Source organism: Ranitomeya variabilis, chromosome 2 (genome assembly GCF_051348905.1).
Source record: "Ranitomeya variabilis isolate aRanVar5 chromosome 2, aRanVar5.hap1, whole genome shotgun sequence".
Lineage (NCBI taxonomy): Eukaryota > Metazoa > Chordata > Amphibia > Anura > Dendrobatidae > Ranitomeya > Ranitomeya variabilis.
Window position 1 is genome coordinate 460,841,441 of NC_135233.1, and position 27,976 is coordinate 460,869,416.

At 40.8% G+C, this 27,976-nt stretch overlaps 1 protein-coding gene across 1 annotated transcript; it reads left to right on the plus strand.

Annotated features, from left to right (window-relative positions):
• Positions 1 to 553: 553 nt before the first annotated feature.
• LOC143806669 (uncharacterized) lies at positions 554 to 27,739 on the plus strand. The gene is made up of 13 exons (XM_077287465.1): positions 554 to 659; positions 5,662 to 5,836; positions 7,131 to 7,286; positions 7,372 to 7,508; positions 21,003 to 21,142; positions 23,615 to 23,803; positions 23,891 to 23,980; positions 24,314 to 24,403; positions 24,974 to 25,096; positions 25,855 to 25,883; positions 26,083 to 26,185; positions 27,300 to 27,416; positions 27,513 to 27,739. Exons 1-13 carry the CDS (start codon positions 650 to 652, stop codon positions 27,636 to 27,638), a joined length of 1,485 nt encoding a protein of 494 aa, XP_077143580.1. The 5' UTR covers positions 554 to 649; the 3' UTR covers positions 27,639 to 27,739.
• The last annotated feature ends 237 nt before the right edge of the window (positions 27,740 to 27,976 follow it).

The window sequence follows — 27,976 nt, forward strand, 5'->3', positions numbered from 1 at the left end:
AGTAAGCAGACTGTTTTCTGTAGTCTAACTTGTTTATTGGTAACAGGTATTGAAATGCGGTAAAACTATAAGAATACAAATGATTTGAGTAAGTATTGGGCACATAACAGCACAACTGATACTAGTACTAACAGGGAAAGCATACAGGATGATGCAACTTCTACATGCAGCTACATACAGTAACTCACAGATAATAGATTTCCCGGGTACTAGTTGCTATACAGTAATCACATTCTATAGAACAATATATTACAAGAACAAGGATAGCAATCTTACCGGATAAACTAACCAGGGTGACAGGTAAATGAAGTAGTTCCAACACAGCTGAATAACATGAGTGAACAGAAAATACAAGAGAAAAGGCTGGGGAATTCCCCAATCCCATGATGCTTTGCTGAAACCCACAATGCAACATTCTATTATTCATGGAAAACACAGGTTATAAATTTATCCACCACTGGGTGGTGCTATAACACAGCAAAACTAAACTATAATAATAGTTAACCTTTTAATGCTTGAAACGAACCCCTGTCCTTCATTAGGAAGGGCAGAACACATATATATATATTATAGATTGTGCTGTATAACATTGTAGACGATTATATAGTTATACCTTCTGCTCCTGTGACGTCATACTGCAGCAGCAAACATGGCAAATGGTGAGTGATGGGGCTGGGGGCGGGGTGACTGGTGGGTGATGTCATCAGGGGTAACGTTTCATCACCTGATTGGATTTATAACCTTATTACTACATCTGAGCCCTGTTCTCATGGCCGGGAAAAACTTTCTACCAAGTTAAAGTTGTGCTGGAAAAGTTTTGGAAAACTTTTTTCTTTGTTGTCACTAGCAGTAAAGGAACATTTATTTCTGGGGAAAGAAATCGATCTTTATTTTTCTGATCTTTTATGTAGAACAGTCAGAGTATATATATATATATATATATATATATATATATATATACAGTCATGGCCAAAAGTATTCACACCCCTGCAATTCTGTCAGATAATACTCAGTTTCTTCCTGAAAATGATTGCAAACACAAATTCTTTGGTATTATTATCTTCATTTAATTTGTCTTAAATGAAAAAACACAAATTGGAATGAAGCAAAAGGCAAAACATTGATCATTTCACACAAAACTCCAAAAATGGGCCAGACAAAAGTATTGGCACCCTCAGTCTAATACTTGGTTGCACAACCTTTAGCCAAAATAACTGCGACCAACCACTTCCGGTAACCTTCAATGAGTTTCTTACAATGCTCTGCTGGAATTTTAGACCATTCCTCTTTGGCAATCTGCTCCAGGTCCCTGATATTTGAAGGGTGCGTTCTCCAAACTGCCATTTTTAGATCTCTCCACAGGTGTTCTATGGCATACAGTGCTTTCTCTCAAACCATTTTCCATTGCTTTTTGAAGTGTGTTTTGGGTCATTGTCCTGCTGGAAGACCCATGACCTCTGAGGGAGACCCAGCTTTCTCACACTGGGCCCTACATTATGCTGCAAAATTTGTTGGTAGTCTTCAGACTTCATAATGCCATGCACACGGTCAAGCAGTCCAGTGCCAGAGACAGCAAAGCAACCCCAAAACATCAGGGAACCTCCGCCATCTTTGACTGAAGGGACCATGTTCTTTTCTTTGAATGCCTCTTTTTTTTCTCCTGTAAACTCTATGTTGATGCCTTTGCCCAAAAAGCTCTACTTTTGTCTCATCTGACCAGAGAACATTCTTCCAAAACGTTTTAGGCTTTTTCAGGTAAGTTTTGGCAAACTCCAACCTGGCTTTTTTATTTCTCGGGGTAAGAAGTGGGGTCTTCCTGGGTCTTATACCATACAGTCCCTTTTCGTTCAGACGCCGACGGATAGTACGGGTTGACACTGTTGTACCCTCGGACTGCAGGGCAGCTGGAACTTGTTTGGATGTTAGTCGAGGTTCTTTATCCAACATCCGCACAATCTTGCGTTGAAATCTCTTGTCAATTTTTCTTTTCCGTCCACATCTAGGGAGGTTATCCACAGTGCCATGGGCTTTAAACTTCTTGATGACACTGTGCACGGTAGACACAGGAACATTCAGGTCTTTGGAGATGGACTTGTAGCCTTGAGATTGCTCATGCTTCCTCACAGTTTGGTTTCCAAGTCCTCAGACAGTTCTTTGGTTTTCTTTCTTTTCTCCATGCTTAATGTGGTACACACAAGGACACAGGTTAAGTCAACTTTAATCCATGTCAACTGGCTGCAAGTGTGATTTAGTCATTGCCAACACCTGTTAGGTGCCAAAGGTAAGTTACAGGTGCTGTTAATTACACAAATTAGAGAAACATCACATGATTTTTCGAACAGCGCCAATACTTTTGTCCACCCCCTTTTTTATGTTTGGTGTGGAATTATATCCAATTTGGCTTTAGAACAATTCTTTTTGTGTTTTTTCATTTAAGACAAATTAAATGAAGATAATAATACCAAAGAATTTGTGTTTGCAATCATTTTCAGGAAGAAACTGAGTATTATCTGACAGAATTGCAGGGGTGTGAATACTTTTGGCCATGACTGTATATATATATTAGTGTTATGAGAATGTCCGTGATTGACGCCCATTCTCCAGTTCAAGGAGTTCATTAAAGTATTTTTTTTGTGGTTTTAGAGCTTTATATACCATTCAATGTGGTGCATACATAGTTTGAATGGTTTTGAACTACAAGTCCCAGCATTCCTTGCAAGGGCATATGGGAATTTGTCCAGTAGGTTGCAAACATCTGATGTGCATACAGGTTTTATAATGCGTTCTTGTCACATTACCCTACAGCTGGTGCCAGGTTGGGTCCTGGCAGCGCCACCTGAGGTCTGTGGGGGGGGGGGGGGTCAGAGCCCCCATTTTCTGCCTTGGCAGAGAAACTAACAGAAGTCCTTGGTGTGCAGTCTCTGGTTGTCTCAGGCTGGTATCTTACGCTCTCCTGAGTTCCTGGAATGTTGGCAGGAGGCCGAGCAGCTGGGGCTCACTTTCCCGGCAGCTTTGTTCTGACCACTGATCCATCCTACAGGTCTATATTGTGCTGAGCTTAATATGAAGGGGCACATTTTACACGTGTCCGCCTCTGCTGTGGGGTCCTGAGACCTTGAAATGTAGGAAAATATTGTAAACAACTTTAGAGCAGAGGTTCATCCAGAATTTAATTGTTGTAAGGAGATCACTGGCTAGTATCATTTATTTTGACATTTTCACTCCCTATTAAGTATAGGGGTCTTAGGGCATCTGATATTGATGACCTAATTATAGGATAAGTTATCAACAGGGGCATAACGACCACAGTCGCAAAGGTCGCAACCGGGCCCTTTGCGGGGGCCCAGCAATGTCTTCAATCAGGATGGGTGGTATATATACCAGGATGGGGGATATACACTGCTCAAAAAAATAAAGGGAACACTAAATTCCCACATCCTAGATATCACTGAATGAAATATTCCAGTTGTAAATCTTTATTCATTACATAGTGGAATGTGTTGAGAACAATAAAACCTAAACATGATCAACATAAATCACAACTAATATCCCGTGGAGGTCTGGAGTTGGAATAATGCTCAAAATCAAAGTGGAAAATGAAGTTACAGGCTGATCCAACTTCAGTGGAAAAGCCTCAAGACAAGGAAATGATGCTCAGTAGTGTGTGCCTCCACGTACCTGTATGATCTCCCTACAATGCCTGGGCATGCTCCTGATGAGGCGGCGGATGGTCTCCTGAGAGATCTCCTCCCAGACCTGGACTAAAGCATCCGCCAACTCCTGGACAGTCTGTGGTGCAACGTGATGTTGGTGGATGGAGCGAGACATGATGTCCCAGATGTGTTCAATCGGATTGAGGTCTGGGGAACGGGCGGGCCAGTCCATAGCTTCAATGCCTTCATCTTGCAGGAACTGCTGACACACTCCAGCCACATGAGGTCTGGCATTGTCCTGCATTAGGAGGAACCCAGGGCCAGCCGCACCAACATATGGTCTCACAAGGGGTCTGAGGATCTCATCTCGGTACCTAATGGCAGTCAGGCTACCTCTGGCGAGTACATGGAGGGCTGTGCGGCCCTCCAAAGAAATGCCACCCCACACCATTACTGACCCACTGCCAAAACGGTCATCCTGAAGGATGTTGCAGGCAGCAGATCGCTCTCCACGGCGTCTCCAGACTCTGCCACGTCTGTCACATGTGCTCAGTGTGAACCTGCTTTCATCTGTGAAGAGCACAGGGCGCCAGTGGCGAATTTGCCAATCCTGGTGTTCTGGCAAATGGCAAGCATCCTGCATTGTGTTGGGCTGTGAGCAGAACCCCCATCTGTGGACGTCGGGCACTCAGACCATCCTTATGGAGTCAGTTTCTAACTGTTTGTGCAGACACATGCACATTTGTGGCCTGCTGGAGGTCATTTTGCAGGGTTCTGGCAGTGCTCCTCCTGTTCCTCCTTGCACAAAGGCTGAGGTAGCGGTCCTGCTGCTGGGTTGTTGCCCTCCTACGGCCCCTCCACGTCTCCTGGTGTACTGGCCTGTCTCCTGGTAGCACCTCCAGCCTCTGGACACTATGCTGACAGACACAGCAAACCTTCTTGCCACAGCTTTCTTGATACACCATCCTGGATGAGCTGCACTACCTGAGCCACTTGTGTGGGTTATAGAGTCCGTCTCATGCTACCACGAGTGTGAAAGCACAACCAACATTCAAAAGTGACCAAAACATCAGCCAGAAAGCATTGGTACTGAGATGTGGTCTGTGGTCCCCACCTGCAGAACCACTCCTATATTGAGTGTGTCTTGATAATTGCCAATAATTTCCATCTTTTGTCTATTCCATTTGCACAACAGCATGTGAATTTAATTGTCAATCAGTGTTGCCTCCTAAGTGGACAGTTTGATTTCACAGAAGTTTGATTTACTTGGAGTTATATTCTGTTGTTTAAGTGTTTATTTTTTTGTGCAGTGTACATACCAGGATGGGAGATATACATACCAGGATGGGGGCTATACATACCTGGACGGGGGCTATACATATCAGGATGGGGGCTAAACATACCAGGATGGGGGACATACATACCAGGATGGGGGATATATGTACCAGGATGGGGCCAGGAAGGGGAACATATATACCAGAATGGAGGACATATATATAACAGGATGGGGCATATATATATATATATATATCAGGAGGAAGGAGATATATACCAGGATAGACGACATAAATATATATCAGGATGAGGGGCACCCCCTGGTCCAAATCCTGAACCGGGGCCTAAAGGACTCTATTGACATCACTGGTCATCAATATCAGTTCGGTGAGTGTCTGACACTGGATACCCTTTTGACTAGACTCGGCTGAGGTGCAGTTTTCAGCATTGGCCACCCCACATTGAATGGCGCTGTGCAGTGCCGATCTGTTCAGCATACCCATTTAGCAGCCATCGGCGCTCATAACAGCAAATCCTGGTGGATATAGATGGCATATTTTATTATCATAAGCCTAGGGAAACCCTTTCATGTCTAAATGTCCCCATACACATAAGATGAAAAATTGTCTGAAGTTTGGGTAATGGGGCATTGGGCTCTAGTCATTTAGGTAAATTTTAAGAGGAAATCTGTCTCTTTAACATTTTAACATTTTTTTTTCTTTTTTCCTTGCAGAGGTGAGACAAACAATGACTCAGTTTTGGGAAGAGCATTCCCGGGATGCTACAGTAGAAGAGATGATGCTCGACTCAAGTGCTGCACTCTTATCGCAAGAGGAGAAGCCGGAGATCATCTCGCTGCTGCCGTGCTTAGATGGATTGAATGTTCTGGAGCTCGGGGCTGGGATAGGGTAAGAGGAGGAATCTGTTCTTTGGTGTACGACGAGTCAATCTCTGCCTTTGCAAAATCTGCCCGATCATTAGATTTGTAATGTATAGAATAAAAATGGTTGGACTACTGTTGATGTCCTCTGCTGAATATTGCCTTTTGCAGGATCAGATTTCACAAGTGAACACAAACCCTTAAAGGGGGTTTCCAGTTTACAAAGTTTTTTTTTTACCTCTACATTGGATAGTTGATAATTTTTAGATTAGTGTGAATCCCACTTCTTGGTCCCCCATTGATTGTCAGAACCATGGACTTATATCTATGTTTTTTCTTGGATCACGACCATGGCAGGATGAGTTGACTGGACAGACCAGTCTCATGTGCTCCCTTTTGGCCAGTTTAATACAGCCTCTTATTTTTCTTATGCATGAAAAACGATCCAATTTTATTCAGTGTGTCAGATGCATTTTTGGTCAGGGTGTCAAGTTTTTACAATCCTTTTTGCATCCGTTTTTCACGTATAAAAAATTGCATCTTCTCCTATCCATTAAACAGTAAAATAAAACAGCGCATAGATGACATCTGTTTGCTATAATTTTTTTCACAGAGCCATTGACTTGCATTGGGTCTAAAAATTATCACCAATCCAGTGCAGAAGTAAGGTTTTTTGGAGACTGAACAACCCTTGTAGAAGGAATGTTTAATCAGAATATGACCTATTGTTTAAATCAGGTTTTTTGTGTTAAATGTATTTTTTAGTCATTTTTGGCAGTGTTTTTTTTCTATATCACAATATGTTTTAAAAAATAATAAATATAAATCTTGCAATTTTCACAATGGCAACTAGGGGTTTTTAGACTCTATAACGTCCTGTTGTTTCAGGAAATGCATATGTACATTAGCTGCAATGAACAGACTCTGACCTTATTGAAGCGCCCCATGAGCATGTTCCAATGTCATTGTGAAGGGAAGAGGAGTTGTGAAAGCGCCTATCATTGTGATTGACGAATCCTGTGTTATCTGCTGTCCGTAGACAAGTTATCTGTCATTGTACCTGTCTCTGATGATAAGGAGCCTTCTGAAAACTCTTCCTGAAAGAACAGGAAGTAGGAGTCTAAAAAAGCCCCAGTGGTCAATATGAAAATTGGAAGATTGCTAATTTTGTTTATTAATAAAGTTCATAATATGAAGGAAAGAAAAAACATTGGCAATTTTGAAAAAAAAAATTTGGTCATTTTGTGAAGATACATTCTTCTTAAGGGACTTACATTTTCTCTTATTAATCTTTTTTTATTCAAACCAAACATTTTCTCCAGTCGTTATACAGGACACTTGGCCAAGTTGGGAAGCAATGTGACCGCGGTGGACTTCATGCAGAACTTTATCGACAAGAATCGTGAAGACAACGGTTACCGTGGGAACATTACCTTTCTACAAGCTGATGTCACTCTGCTGGACTTTCCTAACAACACGTGAGTTGTGACGTCAGATCAATACGACACCATGATGGACGTCCAAGGAACGTGCAGATTTTCATGCCGCCTTTCTTCTCCTCAGTTTCGACTTCGTCTTCTCAAACTGGCTCTTCATGTACCTGACGGATGAAGAGTTGGTGGTCTTGATTGAGAAGATGTTGGGATGGCTCAGACCGGGTGGCTATCTCTTCTTTAGAGAGTCCTGCTTTTTTCAGTCAGGTGAGTACAGAGAGCAATTAGAAGATACACAACAAGCACCTATATATAGACCATAAATCGACCTAAAAATAGAAAAAATAACCACGTGATATGTCCTATGTAATCAAGGTGCAGTTGTGAGGACTACAGTGTAAACCACTGATAAAAGGGACTGAACCACCAAACCACCATAAGATAGGAAATCACCAGAGATTACCACAGCATTAGGATTCATAATATGCCTTTATTAATTTGTATTGGCAATACATATAGGATAATTAAGTGTTAAAATATTTCATACAAGAGATTAGCAATTAATAATAAAAAACCGCAGGTAAAATACAATTTAATATATGGTACCCAAGACCCCCAGATGAACAGGTAGCATCCCTTAAAAATACACTAACATGCCTCTACTCGCTGTGTTATACATAAAAAGAAAAAAAGGAAAAAAGAGGGATGTCCAAAATTATATAAAAAATAAAAAATATGTAAGAAAGAAAAAATGGAATAAATATGTGTCCAATGTCAAAAATTAAAAAACAGTGCAAAAAATCACATACAAACTACATCAAATCTCCACTCAACAACTGTGATGGTGTGAAAATTAATCACTGTGGGAAATATCAATTGAAAATTGGTCATATAAAGTGGTAACAACCTTTTTTTTATATATAAAGTGTCTAAGTGCATGAGGTGACGATATCACAGCGAGGTAGGTCTGATGTATATAAAGTGCCCTTGTGTGCAGGATGATTTTATATCAAATAAATTATACCTGTAGCATCTATAATTGCCAAATGGCCGTGGTAGTCCGAGGATTATTTATCCATAGGAAACAGTAGTGCATCGTATATCTATGTGCTTATTTATATACTGGTGGCTGGGTGACACTATTAACATCAATTGAACACCTATAAGCCAACCAGTTAAAACCAAGGCAACACAGCACTACCGAAAAAAAAAAAAAAAAAAAAAAAATTTTTTTAGACTACCTGTGATGAGGGTTGGGTCCAGGACCTGCGTGCGCCCGACGCGCGTTTCGGATATCTATTCCTTCGTCAGGGGTTGATAGATATTGATCCCACAGGGGTTTTTATAGGTGTCTCACTGAACACTGCCGCCCGGTTAATGCCGGCGCATGCGCAGTCAGGAGGCCGATGCCTTCCGGCTTCCGCGTCACATGGTTCGTCACCACGGGAACGGAGTACCCGGCGCGACCAGGCAACCAAGGACGCCGAACGCCGGAACACACAGACGCAGACCGCGCACGCGCACAACAGGGCTGCAGCGTGGGTGAGACTTGTATGAGCTTACATACAGAAACCACCGATAATGGCTATTGGAGGCGGACTGTGCCGGGGCCAGAAAAAGCATACTGGGGGGATAAAATCCTCAGCTACAAATCAAGTGTGTGACAGACTTTTAAAATAAGGAAAAAGAAAAAAATATATAAAATGTACTAGATACATACAATAAAGAAATATTCAAAATTAATTCATTAAGCATTACCAAAATAAGGAAGATTATGTGGAGATTATATATAAAAAACAAAAAACACTGTATCCATATTATTATCTACCTGGCCGTTACCAAGTTTCATCTCCTGCAAAAACTATATGTATAAATAATCAATACTATAAATGAGAGAACACATAAATATATATATATACATGCACATATGTTAATTTTTACACAGTCATTACTGTGTCAACAATAAATGCATATTAGCAGATATATGGCACGGCATTAGTACATGAAATTAATCTCTTTTTTATCTTCAATTTCCATATAGATGGAGGCAAGCACCATTCAAGATCCTGTCGGAGGAACCCGGCACATGATCTAAATCCACCAAAAGTAAGTATATACTGCTGAAATTAAATTAAAATAATTAGTCCACCAAGAAAAAACATATATTGCTAAAATACAAATAATAATAAAAATTAATAGGGGATCATAATATCATCACATATTAAAAATAAAGTCTCTTTAAAATATTAAAACCATTAAAATATTACTAAAATATTAAAAGGTTACAGGGTACAAAGGATAAAAATGGTTATAGAAAAGGTGCAAAACTGAGGTTCTCATTTAACCCTTTTGGTGTTACAGTATCCAAGGTCCATATCCATTTTGTTTCTTTTCTTGCCAGGGCCAAACTGATCTCACCACCTCTCTCATTTTTTTGTAACATGTCTATGCCAGTTACTTTTAGTAGGGAGGCATCACATCCGTGATGTAATTTAAAATGTTTTGGGATCGTTTTTAGGGATTGAATGTCCTCCGTTTCTTTGGCTGCTAAAATTCCCAAGACATGTTCCCTGGTACGTACTTTAAGTTGTCTTGTTGTCATTCCTATATATACCAGGGAACACGGGCATGTGGCATGATATATAACCGCTTTTGAATTACAATTAATCGTCTTTTTGATTTTATATAGGGTAGTACCATTGTAATTACAAAAGGTGTTCGATCTTTTAATGTTACTACATGCCACGCATTGGCCACAAGGTTTGCAACCTGGCATAGCCTTTGTATTATTGAGAAAGGATGGAATTTCTGCTCTATACTCGTAGTGACTTCTCACTAATTGATCTTTAAGATTTCTTGATCTACGGTATGTGATGTTGCAACTTGCCCCGATGTATTGTGACAGAATAGGGTCAGCTCTTAATATGGCCCAGGATTTGTTGATATATGACCTCATTAGTTCTGTTTGGCCATGATATTGTGTAATGTACCTCACTATCTTATTTGATTTGTGAGGTTTCATGCCATACAGGGCCTGATGTCGGGTTACATATTTCGCACGGTTATATCCTTTTTTAACTGACCGTTTACTGTATCCTCTTTCAAGAAATCTCTGTTTCATGTCATTAGCTTGTTCTTCAAAGTCTACCTCATTTGAACATATCCTCCGTAGGCGAAGGAATTGGCCTATTGGGATGGAATTAATCATAGGAGGAGGGTGTGATGAGGAAGCGTGTAATAATGCATTCACTGCTGTGGACTTACGAAAGATGTTTGTATACAAGCATCCATTTTCGTCCCTATGTATTCCTACATCTAGAAATTCCATAAATTCCATGTCGCATTTGTATGTAAGCTTGATGTTAAGCTTATTATGATTTAATTGTTCCATGAACGTATGGAGTGAGTCCACAGTACCTTGCCAGACAAAAAATATGTCGTCGATGAACCGCACCCAGATAGGGATGCGGTCCATCGCCAACTCAGTAGTGACATGAAAAAGGTCCCTCTCCCACAGCCCCAGGAACAGATTTGCGTATGAGGGCGCAAATGATGCACCCATTGCTGTTCCCTGGAGCTGCAGGTAAAGGGACCCCTTAAAATAGAAAAAAATTTTTGAAAGCGAGAATTCTAACATCTGTACTATGAATTGTCTCATATGTATAGGTATAGGTGAGGATTTCAAAAAGTATTCGGCTGCGCGAATGCCATCACTATGGCGAATATTAGTATACAAACTTTCTACATCACAGGATACTAAAAATGTATCCTTCCCGATATATAGGCCATCAATCTTTTTTAGAAACTCATTAGTGTCTTTAATAAATGAGGGTAGATCCTCCACCAGGGGTTGTAGTTTCGAGTATGTGTTATCCTTCAGTTGGCGATGTATGAATCCGAGGTTTTTCGCCAACTGAAGGATAACACATACTATAGGAAAATGACATTCAATCCCCTGGGAAAATTTAGTAATGAACTTTCGGTAATCCTTAAGGATGCTCTTGAAAAAGAGGTTATCTCGAAAGAACTATTTACAGCCCTTCAGGTGTCAGAACCAACGGTACCAACCTTCTATATATTACCGAAGGTACACAAAAATCAAAAAATACCACCCGGTAGACCTATTATATCGGGATGCGGCAATTACCTGGAGAAAATTAATAAATTCATTGACTCGAAACTACAACCCCTGGTGGAGGATCTACCCTCATTTATTAAAGACACTAATGAGTTTCTAAAAAAGATTGATGGCCTATATATCGGGAAGGATACATTTTTAGTATCCTGTGATGTAGAAAGTTTGTATACTAATATTCGCCATAGTGATGGCATTCGCGCAGCCGAATACTTTTTGAAATCCTCACCTATACCTATACATATGAGACAATTCATAGTACAGATGTTAGAATTCTCGCTTTCAAAAAATTTTTTCTATTTTAAGGGGTCCCTTTACCTGCAGCTCCAGGGAACAGCAATGGGTGCATCATTTGCGCCCTCATACGCAAATCTGTTCCTGGGGCTGTGGGAGAGGGACCTTTTTCATGTCACTACTGAGTTGGCGATGGACCGCATCCCTATCTGGGTGCAGTTCATCGACGACATATTTTTTGTCTGGCAAGGTACTGTGGACTCACTCCATACGTTCATGGAACAATTAAATCATAATAAGCTTAACATCAAGCTTACATACAAATGCGACATGGAATTTATGGAATTTCTAGATGTAGGAATACATAGGGACGAAAATGGATGCTTGTATACAAACATCTTTCGTAAGTCCACAGCAGTGAATGCATTATTACACGCTTCCTCATCACACCCTCCTCCTATGATTAATTCCATCCCAATAGGCCAATTCCTTCGCCTACGGAGGATATGTTCAAATGAGGTAGACTTTGAAGAACAAGCTAATGACATGAAACAGAGATTTCTTGAAAGAGGATACAGTAAACGGTCAGTTAAAAAAGGATATAACCGTGCGAAATATGTAACCCGACATCAGGCCCTGTATGGCATGAAACCTCACAAATCAAATAAGATAGTGAGGTACATTACACAATATCATGGCCAAACAGAACTAATGAGGTCATATATCAACAAATCCTGGGCCATATTAAGAGCTGACCCTATTCTGTCACAATACATCGGGGCAAGTTGCAACATCACATACCGTAGATCAAGAAATCTTAAAGATCAATTAGTGAGAAGTCACTACGAGTATAGAGCAGAAATTCCATCCTTTCTCAATAATACAAAGGCTATGCCAGGTTGCAAACCTTGTGGCCAATGCGTGGCATGTAGTAACATTAAAAGATCGAACACCTTTTGTAATTACAATGGTACTACCCTATATAAAATCAAAAAGACGATTAATTGTAATTCAAAAGCGGTTATATATCATGCCACATGCCCGTGTTCCCTGGTATATATAGGAATGACAACAAGACAACTTAAAGTACGTACCAGGGAACATGTCTTGGGAATTTTAGCAGCCAAAGAAACGGAGGACATTCAATCCCTAAAAACGATCCCAAAACATTTTAAATTACATCACGGATGTGATGCCTCCCTACTAAAAGTAACTGGCATAGACATGTTACAAAAAAATGAGAGAGGTGGTGAGATCAGTTTGGCCCTGGCAAGAAAAGAAACAAAATGGATATGGACCTTGGATACTGTAACACCAAAAGGGTTAAATGAGAACCTCAGTTTTGCACCTTTTCTATAACCATTTTTATCCTTTGTACCCTGTAACCTTTTAATATTTTAGTAATATTTTAATGGTTTTAATATTTTAAAGAGACTTTATTTTTAATATGTGATGATATTATGATCCCCTATTAATTTTTATTATTATTTGTATTTTAGCAATATATGTTTTTTCTTGGTGGACTAATTATTTTAATTTAATTTCAGCAGTATATACTTACTTTTGGTGGATTTAGATCATGTGCCGGGTTCCTCCGACAGGATCTTGAATGGTGCTTGCCTCCATCTATATGGAAATTGAAGATAAAAAAGAGATTAATTTCATGTACTAATGCCGTGCCATATATCTGCTAATATGCATTTATTGTTGACACAGTAATGACTGTGTAAAAATTAACATATGTGCATGTATATATATATATTTATGTGTTCTCTCATTTATAGTATTGATTATTTATACATATAGTTTTTGCAGGAGATGAAACTTGGTAACGGCCAGGTAGATAATAATATGGATACAGTGTTTTTTGTTTTTTATATATAATCTCCACATAATCTTCCTTATTTTGGTAATGCTTAATGAATTAATTTTGAATATTTCTTTATTGTATGTATCTAGTACATTTTATATATTTTTTTCTTTTTCCTTATTTTAAAAGTCTGTCACACACTTGATTTGTAGCTGAGGATTTTATCCCCCCAGTATGCTTTTTCTGGCCCCGGCACAGTCCGCCTCCAATAGCCATTATCGGTGGTTTCTGTATGTAAGCTCATACAAGTCTCACCCACGCTGCAGCCCTGTTGTGCGCGTGCGCGGTCTGCGTCTGTGTGTTCCGGCGTTCGGCGTCCTTGGTTGCCTGGTCGCGCCGGGTACTCCGTTCCCGTGGTGACGAACCATGTGACGCGGAAGCCGGAAGGCATCGGCCTCCTGACTGCGCATGCGCCGGCATTAACCGGGCGGCAGTGTTCAGTGAGACACCTATAAAAACCCCTGTGGGATCAATATCTATCAACCCCTGACGAAGGAATAGATATCCGAAACGCGCGTCGGGCGCACGCAGGTCCTGGACCCAACCCTCATCACAGGTAGTCTAAAAAAATTTTTTTTTTTTTTTTTTTTTTTTTTTTTTCGGTAGTGCTGTGTTGCCTTGGTTTTAACTGGTTGGCTTATAGGTGTTCAATTGATGTTAATAGTGTCACCCAGCCACCAGTATATAAATAAGCACATAGATATACGATGCACTACTGTTTCCTATGGATAAATAATCCTCGGACTACCACGGCCATTTGGCAATTATAGATGCTACAGGTATAATTTATTTGATATAAAATCATCCTGCACACAAGGGCACTTTATATACATCAGACCTACCTCGCTGTGATATCGTCACCTCATGCACTTAGACACTTTATATATAAAAAAAAGGTTGTTACCACTTTATATGACCAATTTTCAATTGATATTTCCCACAGTGATTAATTTTCACACCATCACAGTTGTTGAGTGGAGATTTGATGTAGTTTGTATGTGATTTTTTGCACTGTTTTTTAATTTTTGACATTGGACACATATTTATTCCATTTTTTCTTTCTTACATATTTTTTATTTTTTATATAATTTTGGACATCCCTCTTTTTTCCTTTTTTTCTTTTTATGTATAACACAGCGAGTAGAGGCATGTTAGTGTATTTTTAAGGGATGCTACCTGTTCATCTGGGGGTCTTGGGTACCATATATTAAATTGTATTTTACCTGCGGTTTTTTATTATTAATTGCTAATCTCTTGTATGAAATATTTTAACACTTAATTATCCTATATGTATTGCCAATACAAATTAATAAAGGCATATTATGAATCCTAATGCTGTGGTAATCTCTGGTGATTTCCTATCTTATGGTGGTTTGGTGGTTGAGTACAGAGAGCATTAGAGTCAGAGCGAGGACCCGGCCCATCGGCTGCATCAGTAATCTGTGGCCGCCGGATGGGAGATCTGAGAACCGCCTCCTTGACTCCATCAGTGACTCTTTCTTTGATTAACCGGCCTGGGGTGATGTCATCATTGTGGTATGACGCACATGTGACATTGCGCAAGGCCAGCTAATCAAAACAAGAGCCATGGATGCCGTCAGTAAGGAAGCGGTTCTCAGGGATGCCTTCCCTCTCCAACAGCTTACAGACTTACAGACATGGTCGATAGACCGGGTCCCATGCATCGTTTCACACAGACTCTAACAGTCATACAGTATATTAGATGATTTTATCATTGGCGACTTGATTGCCCCTCCGAATTCCCACATGACACAACTTGAAGTTTCTAGTCCACTGATCTAAAATGTGTAAAAAGAGAGGAATAAGGCCGGCGTCACACTCAGGGTATGAAAATACGGTCCGTATTTTACGGCCGTAATACGCAGAAATGTTCCCAAAATAGTGATCCGTATGTCATCCATAGGCAGGGTGTGGCAGCGTATTTTGCGCATGGCATCCTCCGTATGTAATCCGTATGGCATCCGTACTGCGATATTTTCTTGCAGGCTTGCAAAACCGACATCTAATGGATTTATGGGCTCAAATGTTCGGTAAAACATTTATACAGTATATATATATATATATATATATATATATATATATATATATATATCATTGAGACATATATATATATATATATATATATATATATATATATATATATATATATATATATTTATTTCAGCGTGATATAGCAGAAAAGCCGGTAATTCAATTGCCGGCTTTTCATTTTTCCTTCACAAACCCCACAGGATATGAGACATGGTTTACATACAGTAAACCATCTCATATCCCTTTTTTTTTGCATATTCCACACTACTAATGTTAGTAGTGTGTATGTGCAAAATTTGGGTGCTGTAGCTTGTAAAATAAAGGATTAAATCGCGGACAAAATTGGCGTGGGCTCCCGCGCAATTTTCTCCGCCAGAGTGGTAAAACCAGTGACTCAGGGCAGATATTAATAGCCTAGAGAGGGTCCATGGTTATTGGCCCCCCCTGGCTAAAAACATCTGCCCCCAGCCACCCCAGAAAAGGCACATCTGGAAGATGCGCCTATTCTGGAACTTGGCCACTCTCTTCCCACTCCCGTGTAGTGGTGGGATATGGGGTAATGAAGGGTTAATGTCACCTTGCTATTGTAAGGTGACATTAAGCCAGATTAATAATGGAGAGGCGTCAATTCTGACACCTATCCATTATTAATACAATAGTACAAAATGGTTAAGAAAACACACACACATTATTACAAAGTCCTTTAATGAAATAAAGACACAGGGTGTTGTAATATTTTATTAGACTCTTAATCCACCTGAAGACCCTTGTCACCTGAAACAAAGTTAAAAAAAACAACAATATTCCATACCTTCCGTCGTTCTGTCCCACTAAGTCTTCCTCGGTCTGGGACTCCATGCAAGATCTCACCTCATGGAGTAAGGATGATTCCTAGAAAGGTCAGAAATCATCCCAGAACTACATGGGAAGACCTGGTCAATGACCTGAAGAGATCTGGGACCATAGTGTCAAACATTACCGTTAGTAACACACTATGCCATCATGTATTAAAACTCTGCAGGACACACAAGGTTCCACTTCTCCCGCCAGAACATGTCCAGACCCAATTGAAGTTCGCCAATGACCGTCTGGATGATCCAGAGGAGGCATAGGAGAAGGTCATGTGGTCAGATGAGACCAAAATAGAACTTTTTGGTGTCAACTTCACTCTCCGTGTTTGGAGGAAGAAGGATGAATACAACCCCAAGGACACCGTCCCAACTGTGAAGCATGGTGGGTGAAACATCATACTTTGAAGGTGTTTTTCTGCAGAAGGGGAAAGGACGAATGCGCCGTATTAAAGGGAGGATGGATGGGGTCATGTATGGAGAAATTCTGTCCAACAACCTCTGTCCCTCAGTAAGAGCGTTGAAGATGGGTCGTTGGTGGGTCATCCAGCATGACAATGACCCAAAACACACAGCCAGGGCCACTAAGGAGTGGCTCCATAAGAAGCATTTCAAGGTCCTGGAGTGGCCTAGCCAGCCTCCAGACCTGAACCCAATAGAAATTTTTTGGCGGGAGCTGAAACTCAATGTTGACCAGCAACAACCCCGATACCTGAAAGATCTGGAGAAGATCTGTATGGAGGAGTGGACCAAAATCCCTGCTGCAGTGTGTGCAAACTTGGTCAAGGACTGCAGGAAATGTTTGACCTCTGTAATTGCAAACAAAGGTTTCTGGACCAAATATTAAGTTCTGATTTTCTATTGTATCAAATGCTTATTTCATGCAATAAAATGAAAAAGAATTATGTAAAAATCATACAATGTGATTTTCTGGATTTTTTTTCAAGTGTACATACGATAAAAATTACAGACCTCTTTGTAGGTGGGAATTTTTCCCACGCTCGAGTTCATATGAGGACATCCAGCAGAGGGCGCATCACCGCGACTCAAGGTAACTACAGGACATTCCCCTGCATTCCATTCATTCACCAAGTTTTACAGACAGGAGCGACTGCATTAGCAGAGCTCCTGGGTGTAAAATGATTTAACCCCTTCAGATGGATTTACATCATGGGACGTGACCTGAACGATGGAAGGTATGGGATATTGTTGTTTTTTTATTGTTCCTTTTTTACAGAACGAGGGTCTTCAGGTGGATTAAGAGTATAGTAAAATATTAAAACACCCTGTGTCTTTATTTCATTAAAGTACTTTGTAATAATGTGTGTGTTTTATTAACCATTTCATACTATTGGATTAATAATGGTTAGGTGTCATAATTGACGCCTCTCCATTATTAATCTGGCTTAATGTCACCTTACAATAGCAAGGTGACATTAACCCTTCATTACCCCATATCCCACTGCTACACGGGGGTGGGAAGAGAGTGGCCAAGTGCCAGAATAGGCGCATCTTCCAGATGAGCCTTTTCTGGGTTGGCTGGGGGCAGATGTTTTTAGCCAGGGGGGGCCAATAACCATGGACCCTCTCTAGGCTATTAATATCTGCCCTCAGTCACTGGCTTTACCACTCTGGCGGAGAAAATTGCGCGGGAGCCCACTCCAATTTTTTCAGAGATTTAACCCTTTAATAGCTAGATGGCCCAAATTTTGCACATACAGGTCCTTCTCAAAAAATTAGCATATAGTGTTAAATTTCATTATTTACCATAATGTAATGATTACAATTAAACTTTCATATATTATAGATTCATTATCCACCAACTGAAATTTGTCAGGTCTTTTATTGTTTTAATACTGATGATTTTGGCATACAACTCCTGATAACCCAAAAAACCTGTCTCAATAAATTAGCATATTTCACCCGTCCAATCAAATAAAAGTGTTTTTTAATAACAAACAAAAAAAACATCAAATAATAATGTTCAGTTATGCACTCAATACTTGGTCGGGAATCCTTTGGCAGAAATGACTGCTTCAATGCGGCGTGGCATGGAGGCAATCAGCCTGTGACACTGCTGAGATGTTATGGAGGCCCAGGATGCTTCAATAGCGGCCTTAAGCTCATCCAGAGTGTTGGGTCTTGCGTCTCTCAACTTTCTCTTCACAATATCCCACAGATTCTCTATGGGGTTCAGGTCAGGAGAGTTCGCAGGCCAATTGAGCACAGTAATACCATGGTCAGTAAACCATTTACCAGTGGTTTTGGCACTGTGAGCAGGTGCCAGGTCGTGCTGAAAAATGAAATCTTCATCTCCATAAAGCATTTCAGCCGATGGAAGCATGAAGTGCTCCAAAATCTCCTGATAGCTAGCTGCATTGACCCTGCCCTTGATGAAACACAGTGGACCAACACCAGCAGCTGACATGGCACCCCACACCATCACTGACTGTGGGTACTTGACACTGGACTTCAGGCATTTTGGCATTTCCTTCTCCCCAGTCTTCCTCCAGACTCTGGCACCTTGATTTCCGAATGACATGCAAAATTTGCTTTCATCAGAAAAAAGTACTTGGGACCACTTAGCAACAGTCCAGTGCTGCTTCTCTGTAGCCCAGGTCAGGCGCTTCTGCCGCTGTTTATGGTTCAAAAGTGGCTTTACCTGGGGAATGCGGCACCTGTAGCCCATTTCCTGCACACGCCTGTGCACGGTGGCTCTGGATGTTTCCACACCAGACTCAGTCCACTGCTTCCTCAGGTTCCCCAAGGTCTGGAATCGGTCCTTCTCCACAATCTTCCTCAGGGTCCGGTCACCTCTTCTCGTTGTACAGCGTTTTCTGCCACATTGTTTCCTTCCAACAGACTTACCATTGAGGTGCCTTGATACAGCACTCTGGGAACAGCCTATTTGTTGAGAAATTTATTTCTGGGTCTTACCCTCTTGCTTGAGGGTGTCAATGATGGCCTTCTTGACATCTGTCAGGTCGCTAGTCTTACCCAAGATGGGGGTTTTGAGTAATGAACCAGGCAGGGAGTTTTTAAAAGCCTCAGGTATCTTTTGCATGTGTTTAGAGTTAATTAGTTGATTCAGAAGATTAGGGTAATAGGTCATGTGACGTGTACCGAGGAAACGGCCTCACGTGAGGCAGCTGAAGCGCAGGTGCGTTCCAGTGACGCATTGTCGTATGTGACTACACGCAGGCGCAGAGGTATCCAGTGAGGGTGATTCCCTCGGTATGCCTTCCTGTTTGGAGCGTCATATCAGGCGCTTGTGCGTTCCAATGACACACTTCCGGGTGCGCGAGGAGAGGGCGTGGCCTATCCCCACGTGGAGGAAGCTGACAGGCATATAACACGGCAACGGTATGGAATACGCTCCTGCATCTCTATCTCTTTTTGTGGCATTGTTCCATGTCCCCTGATGAACCCCCAGGATTTTCACGGGGGGGAAACGCGTCGGGCAATCTAGGGTGAATATCCCGGCAGGAGACCAGCGGAGCTGGATGACCACAGGACCCACAACGCTTCTGGGATGCAGATGAGTAGAAACATATGCTACAGTAATATACTGTGGAGTGTTATTATAATTTTTTGACTGCTCCATCTGCTCTGGTGGTCCCCTGCGGGGATGTTTTTGTTTTTGTGGGCTGTAGTCCTATTAAGGACATTATATCTTTTTGGGTACTATTTGATTGTTTGAAAACCCGGGATATACATGATTATATGGATCAGTGTGAGATGAAGTGGCCCGCTTATATATTTGTTGGATAAACGAGACATTGATATTTTTCATTTAAACAAGATATTGGCATTTGTTATCCAATAATTTTGTTGTGCTATGCCCTACTAGGGACCTTTTTTGTCTAATATGATAAAAACAATTTTGTTTTTTTGCTGAGTTCAATTTTTTGCTTTTTTCTAGTTTATTTGTGCATTTTTTTGTTTTTTTATATTTATTTCATTTTTTCTGAGAACGATTAGGTCTCTACTAGGGAATATAGGGTGTAAGTAGGGCTATTAGGGCCAGCCGTCGAGGAGTGGGGGCGCCTACCGCAGAAACTTAGGGTGCCAACCTCCGCTGTCAGGTAGGGTGCAGTAATTAGGACACCTGATAGGGTAAGTTAGTTTTTAATCTTTTGAAATTTTTCTCCTAATATTATTGTCTCTTATATTGGAGCAAACTGATTTTAGCTTTTATAACTAATAAAGGTTACATTTTAGGGATCCTTGTGTTTTGGTTTTTGGGTGGCTCCTTTGAAACCTTGCCTGTGGCTGGACTTCAAAGGAGACCATGATTTCTGCTTTATACAGCGATTGGACGATTGCATCTTCAAGTCCATGGTTACGACCACTGACATCGTGACAGTTAGTTAGCTGTGTCTAGTGGTCGTAACCATGGATACCTAAGGTCCTGCAATGCCTGCACATGAAGAAAGAGACAGAGCGAATCAGAAAAACTATACGACATTTACTAATTTTATTATTATAACATCTACTACATGTTGGGATAGGATCCTGGAGGGGGGAATACTCCTTGAAAAGAATCAGAGTCTGTGCACACACTGCGTTTTTTGATGCTTTTTTTTGTGCAGACATTAATGGATAATATTCTTTGCTTTCAGGGGACTGTGAACGGACATTTAACCCTACGGTGTACCGTACTCCCGCTCAGTATAATCACCTCCTCACATCTGTCACCTCAAAGTCTGGAGACAACGGTTTTGAGATTGTAATGTCCAAGTCTGTGCAGACCTATATAAAGGTGAGACGGCAGCATCTACTTATATTTCTTGCTATTGTGGTCACACAGCCAATAGTATCTGTCCATGTACAAAGTGCCACGTGTCGTAGCGCTTTACAAATAGACAGCACATGGGGTAAAATGGATGGGCCGTGAGAATTTAAAGGCGTTATTCTCATCACCATAAGGGTAAGTTCACACCAGACGTTTTTTAAGTGTTTTTTTTTCTGCAGCAAATCCTGATCTCCTGGCAGGAAAGAAGCTGTTTTTTCCTGAGTTTTTTTTTGCGGTGCTTTTGGCATGCTAGATTTGTCTCTCGTGCATGCCGATATAGTTTAGTGTTGAAAAAAAAAGTCCTGTTCTATAGAATCGAGTTTTGGCACAAAAAACGCAGCAAAACCTGATACCTGCGTTTCTTCACCGACCATTCATTTCAGTTGGTGAAAAACGCTGAAAAAAACGTTGAAAGAAGTGACATGCTCCATTGTCCAAAAAAACATGCAATGCACAAAATACGGATGACAAAAAAACAGTGTGTGCATGAGGTTTCTGAAATCTGGTAGGCTTTGCTGGTACTGTGAAACACAGCTGAAAATTTGCATACAAAAAAGCATAATAATCACTGCAAAGACACCTAGTGTGAACTTAGCCTAAATGTGTAAAATTGCAAAAGTTCTTGTAAAAATAACAACTTTGCAATTTACTTGTCATTAAAAATCCTCTTGGTTTTCGGAGAAAATAGAACATTTTAATGTTATTATGTACAGCTTTCTGCTTACTTTACCAGCCTCCTCTGCAGTGGTGGCCAGTCTCCTAGGTGCTCAGTGCTAACCAGCTCTTTCCAATAGAGCTTGTAAGTGCTGCTCTGATCATGGCCAGATTGCTGCAGATTTGGCTCTGTTTGCAGCATGGAGGAGCGCACAGTTCGGACCAGCGGTGCAACAACACAAACTGTCAATCAATCAGGAGTGCATTGTTCTCCGGAAAGCAGGAGACCAGGATGTAGTGTGCTTTTGATTGAGAATGTGGGACAAACCTTTTAAAGGAGATCTGTCACCGGACTTTACAATACAGACTGCATAATATACTGAAAAAGATATCTTAGACCTGATGAGGCTGGTGTACCTACTTTGAATTTCCACATCAAATTGGTTGTGTAATTTTGATCTTAGAAGGGGCATTTTATGTGATTAGGTAGAATGTTGATTTTAGTTTTCAGCATGAAAAGTTTCAAAAATGACTATAAAGAAATTCTAAGCTGGGTTTTCAAAGTAAGTACACCAGCCCCATTGGGCGTAAGAGATCTATTTAATAACGTCTTGCAATTTGGTGATAGAAGTCCTTTAATCAGCTAATATATATGATCACAAACTATCTCCTATAAAGCATGCATTGCTACAGACTTTGGGACCCCACCTATTCTCCGGATGGGACGGCGGTCCATTGATTGTAACCCAGAAATTGTACATTAATCTTTTATGCTGTGATTAGGTGATTAATGTATTTAGTTGGAGAACCAATTTTAAAGGGAAACTGACAGCTGCAAAAAACAAACAAACATTGCTAGCTGGACACGATAGGCGGATTTTATATCAATACTTCTTTTTTATTTGCGGATTTCATCATTTACATTTAATTAAATTTGTAGCACATCTGCCACAAAATTCACATGTAAAGTGTAGATGTTGCTGCAGATTTCACCGTGAAATTTATTATTATTATTATTATTATTATTATTATTATTTATTTATATAGCACCATTGATTCCATGGTGCTGTACATGAGAATGGGTTACATACAAATTACAGATATCACTTACAGTAAACTAACAATGACAGACTGGTACAGAGGGACGAGGACCCTGCCCTTGCGGGCTTACATTCTACAGGATGGTGGGGATGGAGACAATAGGGTGAGGGTTGCAGTAGCTCCGATGGTGTTGAGGTGGTAGTCCCGGTAGTGATGAGGAGGCAGCGGGGTCAGTGCAGGCTGTAGGCTTTCCTGAAGAGGTGGGTTTTCAGGTTGGCGGTTGCAGTAGCTCCGATCGTGTTGAGGTGGCCGTGTGGTCATTACAGGTTGTCTTTGAAGAGATGGGTTTTCAGGTTCCGTCTGAAGGATCCGAATGTGGTTGATAGTTGGACGTGTTGGGGCAAAGAATTCCAGAGGATGGAGGATATTCGGGAGAAGTCTTGGAGGCGGTTGGGTGAGGAGTGAATAAGTGTGGAGGAGAGAAGGAGGTCTTGGGAGGACCGGAGATTAGGTGAGGGAAGATATCGGGAGATTAGTTCAGAGATATATGGAGGAGACAGGTTAGGGATGGCTTTAATTTGAGGCCAGATCCACAATAAACTGTTTCTGTCTGGAGTGAATCTATTCCACTTTTCCATGTGTTTTTTTTTCTTTTTTTTATGCATTTACTTACTATACTCATATCTTGTATCACTGCCATCATACGAATTCTCTTCTACGTTGTGTATTATCTATGCTCTACAGATTAAGAAGAACCAGAACCAAGTCTGCTGGATGCTGCAGAAAGTCCCACGAGACGCCGATGGGCACCAGGGTTATACGACGTTTCAGCAGTTCCTTGATAACCAGCAGTATTCTCGGAGAGGAATACTCCGATATGAGAAGATATTCGGGGACGGCTTTGTGAGCACTGGAGGACTGGAAACCACCAAGGTAAGGCCAGTGCAGAAGAAGAATATTAGGGGCTTGGGTGATACTGTCCCTAAGATGCAGGAAATCATCTGTTTTCTTCACTTGCAGGAGTTTATTGCCATGCTTAATCTGGTCCCTGGGCAGCGGGTCATTGATGTAGGCTGTGGCATCGGCGGAGGAGACTTCTATATGGCCAAGGTAGAGCCACATCGTTACATTCATTCATGTGCCCTTTATACATCCATGTCATCATCATTCTTTGGCAGTATTTTGCCACCCTTTGTGTGACTTCTTATCTTCATTATTTTATGTCTCTTATCGGCCTCCCCTTGCTTTCATTGTTTCTTGATTTTAATAATTTTTTATGTTTTATTGCCTAGTTTTGTACCTCAATAAAACATTTTATTGTTTATATACATTTATTTGATTTGTGCTAATTTTGGAGTAAAAATTCTAAACATAGCCAACGTTTTGGATACTTTTATGTTTTTTTGAAGGTTTTTATTTATTTATTTTTTTTACTCTCGACAGACGTATGGAGTTGACATCCTCGGGATGGACCTGTCGTCTAACATGGTGGAGATTGTCATGGAGAGAGCTATCATGGAGAAGACTTCAAAGGTGAGTCATGAGACTGATTCCGTTGGGTTGGATAGGTTGGAGAATATCTAGAACTGAAAAAAGAAAAAGAATGGACTACAAAGTGGCTCGCACAACCATGTATATTATATTATAGATCAAATAGGAGAAAAGACCCCAAGTAACTGTATCACAGATATCATGCCACGGACTCAATTAAACATCAGGTATAATACCTCAAAATGTCATGACGGCTCAATCAAGAGAGCCCCCATAAATATAATCATACATGGTAGCGAAAACACCCCTAAATTAGAGTCTGGATGAATAGACGAACAATAATAAGGTATAAACCTATAGAGACCTAAAGGGTGATATAACGCCAAATAGTCAGTCTATGTAGCTAAATAGCAGAAGGAGCTGAGTCGTCACCCAAACCTCAATCAACCATGAGGTCTTACATGAGAGTCCAAGTCAGATGTCCGGCATGTGGATACAGAAAAATCGGGTGATAAGCAGACACCCAAGAATATCAGCGCCTGGAAGATGCAACCTGATATCCGTAATCTGATCATTATTAAGATGTATAAATGCCTCTTCTCATTCCCACAGGTGCAGTTTGAAATAGGAGATGCTACAAGAAGGATCTTCACCGACGCGTCATTTGACGTGGTGTACAGCCGGGACACCATCCTGCACATCAATGACAAGGGAGCATTTTTCAGGAAATTTTTTGTAAGAGCCAATAAAAACTTGAGTGACTTTGAAATGCAGATTTACAATCTCCTGTTTGTCGCCTTTGGTGCTTTAGACCCCTTGTTTGTCCTAAAACCTGTTATTGGAGAATCAAAGGAAGCTCACTGCAGAAACTTCAATCATTCCTTTCCAGCTGTTATATATTATTATCAGATCTGATAATTGGGGAATTGCTATTGCAATTTTCTTTCCCTTACCCCAAAAGTCAATCTATATTCCTTAAAGAGTAAGTAACTAAACTTTAATTTTTTTTAATAATTTGGTCCAGTATGGAAAGTTAGGAATCTTTCCAAAACACTTTGTTAGGGGATTTGACTTCATTCCTCTAAAAAAATATTGCATGTTATTGGCCTACAAACCCGGATTTTCCCCAGTCTATTTGCCTGCCTTCGGCTGCATCGATATTATAGCATACGCATACGCATTTGGAGTACAGATGCTGGCAGTGATGGCTCAGCTCCTGCAGCTGCACAAATGCTGAGCTGACCAATCACTGCCATCATCTGTACTCCAAATATCATTGCATTTAAAGGCAAATAGACTGGGGAAAAGTTAGGGGGTGAGAGCCACTTACATGCAATTTTTGTTTACAGGAATTATGAAAAATCCCCCTAATAAAATGATTTCCAAATTTTCATAACTTTCCACTATGGACAAAAGTATTAAAATAAATGAAAAATACTCAATAAGAATTGTAGATGTTACTTTTCCATTATTGTGATTTTTTTTTCTTATAGTCTTGGCTGAAACCCGGAGGGAAGCTCTTAGGGCTTGTTTCCACTTGCGAGAAACACGTCCGTGTCTCGCATGTGGAAACCAAGCTCTGGTGTCTGCACTCCGGAGCAGAGCGTGCAGCCGCATAGGAACACATGGAGCTGCACGCTCCGCTCCAAAGTGCCGGCGCCAGAGCTTGGTTTCCACATGCGAGACACGGACGTGATTCTCGCATGTGGAAACAAGCCCTAAATCACAGATTACTGCTGCGGTGATCGGCCTTGGTCTCCAGTGTTTGAGGAGTATGTGAAGCAGAGAGGATATGTTCTGTACACACCCAAGGAGTATGGCCAGGTAAGTCAGATGGTTGTGGGTACATCTGTTACAGAATATAGTAGTTATAATATTAATACCGGTATTTTAAAGTAAAAAAAAAAAACTTTTCTCATCTGGACAATAGGCATCACTGGGGAAAGCAGCAGGCGGCCACTACAGATGGGATGTGGTATAACATGGCGCCTGTTCAATTCAATGGGAAATATTATGAATAGGGATCAGCAAATCTGTCAAGTTCCCAGTTTGCCAGATTGAATAAATGCCAAATTCGAGCAATGTGAATATAATGTTCTTTATTACTCTTTGGGGTCTTTATAGACCTTTTAGCCTATTAAACATAGAGTTTAAAGTAAATAAATAAAAAAATGAATACTCACTGCATGTCTCATCTGCCCTATCACCATCCGCGACATGTGGCCTCTTCTTTCCGATGCCCCCTTATTCCGAATAGGCCTCTGACGTCACAACGCACATTATCACAACATGTGTCGCCCAACACCTAGTCAAGCACCTTGGGTGGTGCACAAATTTTGACGTGACATCAAAAGCCTTTACGGAATTGGATGAGGAATTCATGCACTGGGGAACGACAAACAAAAGACCAGACATCAGGCTATAGCAGGATTTATAAGAGGTGTGGTTAGTATTATTTATTTAGTTGTTTTTTTTTAAATTTCCAGCCCTCTACAATTCAGCAAAATGATGGTCAGTTGGCTGCTATTTTTCTGAAAATGCACAGAGAAAATTGCAAAAAAACTGGATTCAAAAGAATCTGATTTTTTTGTAAAATTTCAAGGGAAATTCAATTAACTTTCAACAGATCAACTCATCTCTACTTGTGATACATGTTTTTTTTGTTATTTTTTAAAGTACATCAAATTGCTCCAGGATTCTGCCGCATTTAGCCGGGTAACTTTCCCCTATGAAATCACATCCGATTCCAGCTTAGCCTAACCCCATCACTGTATGGAAATTCCATTTTTTTCTAGTGAGGCGCAAATGGGGCTTTAAATAAATACTAGGTCAAAAACTCAGAAAAATTGCAGCAAAACGCTCTAACACGAGTAGCACTCATGATAGTGAATGTGCCCCGCTGTTTAGTCTCCTTGTAACCCTTCGTATCCCTCCGCAGTTCTTGGAGAAAGTCGGCTTTGTGAAAGTTCAGGCTTTGGATCGGACAGAACAGTTTGTACAAGTTCTGAACAAGGAGCTGGCGCGTACACAGGAGATAAAGCAGGACTTCCTGGAGGTAATGGAGCTGTATATATATATATATATAAGTCTTACGTGAGCTGTAGGGATGTACGATCACTTACGCTATGTCTTTCTCTCCTCGCTCATGTAGAGCTTTTCCGAAGAGGATTACAACTACATTATTGAAGGCTGGAAGGAAAAGCTTCATCGTTGCAGTCTGGGCGATCAGCGCTGGGGCTTGTTCCTGGCGGAGAAACCACTGGATCTCATATCATAACTGCTGCCCGTCTATCGGCTCCAACCGGAGCCCTGAAAATTTGTACCAGAATGTTTGCATTTTATTTTTGACTTTTACATTTCTAAAATTTTAAAACAGAACATACACCTGTAGAGTCTGGTAGAGTGTAGTGCTACACAAACCTTAAAACTTTATGGTTCAAGGGATGATAAATCATTACTTACATAAAAAACATAACCACTTCCTGACTTGTGACATGCCTGTATATGAAGCTGGCTCAGGAGCTGAGCCTGCTTCATTAACGACAGGTGCCAGCTGTGTCATACAGCCGGTACCTGGCTCTAAAAGCAAAGACCAGAGCTGGCTCCAATCGCTGC

Excerpts from the sequence above, each read along its gene's own strand:
- LOC143806669 (XM_077287465.1), top strand. Across the intron at positions 7,287-7,371 it reads CTGGACTTTCCTAACAACAC|TTTCGACTTCGTCTTCTCAA; the intron begins GTGAGTTGTGAC and ends TCTTCTCCTCAG. Across the intron at positions 25,097-25,854 it reads CATTTTTCAGGAAATTTTTT|TCTTGGCTGAAACCCGGAGG; the intron begins GTAAGAGCCAAT and ends TTTTTCTTATAG.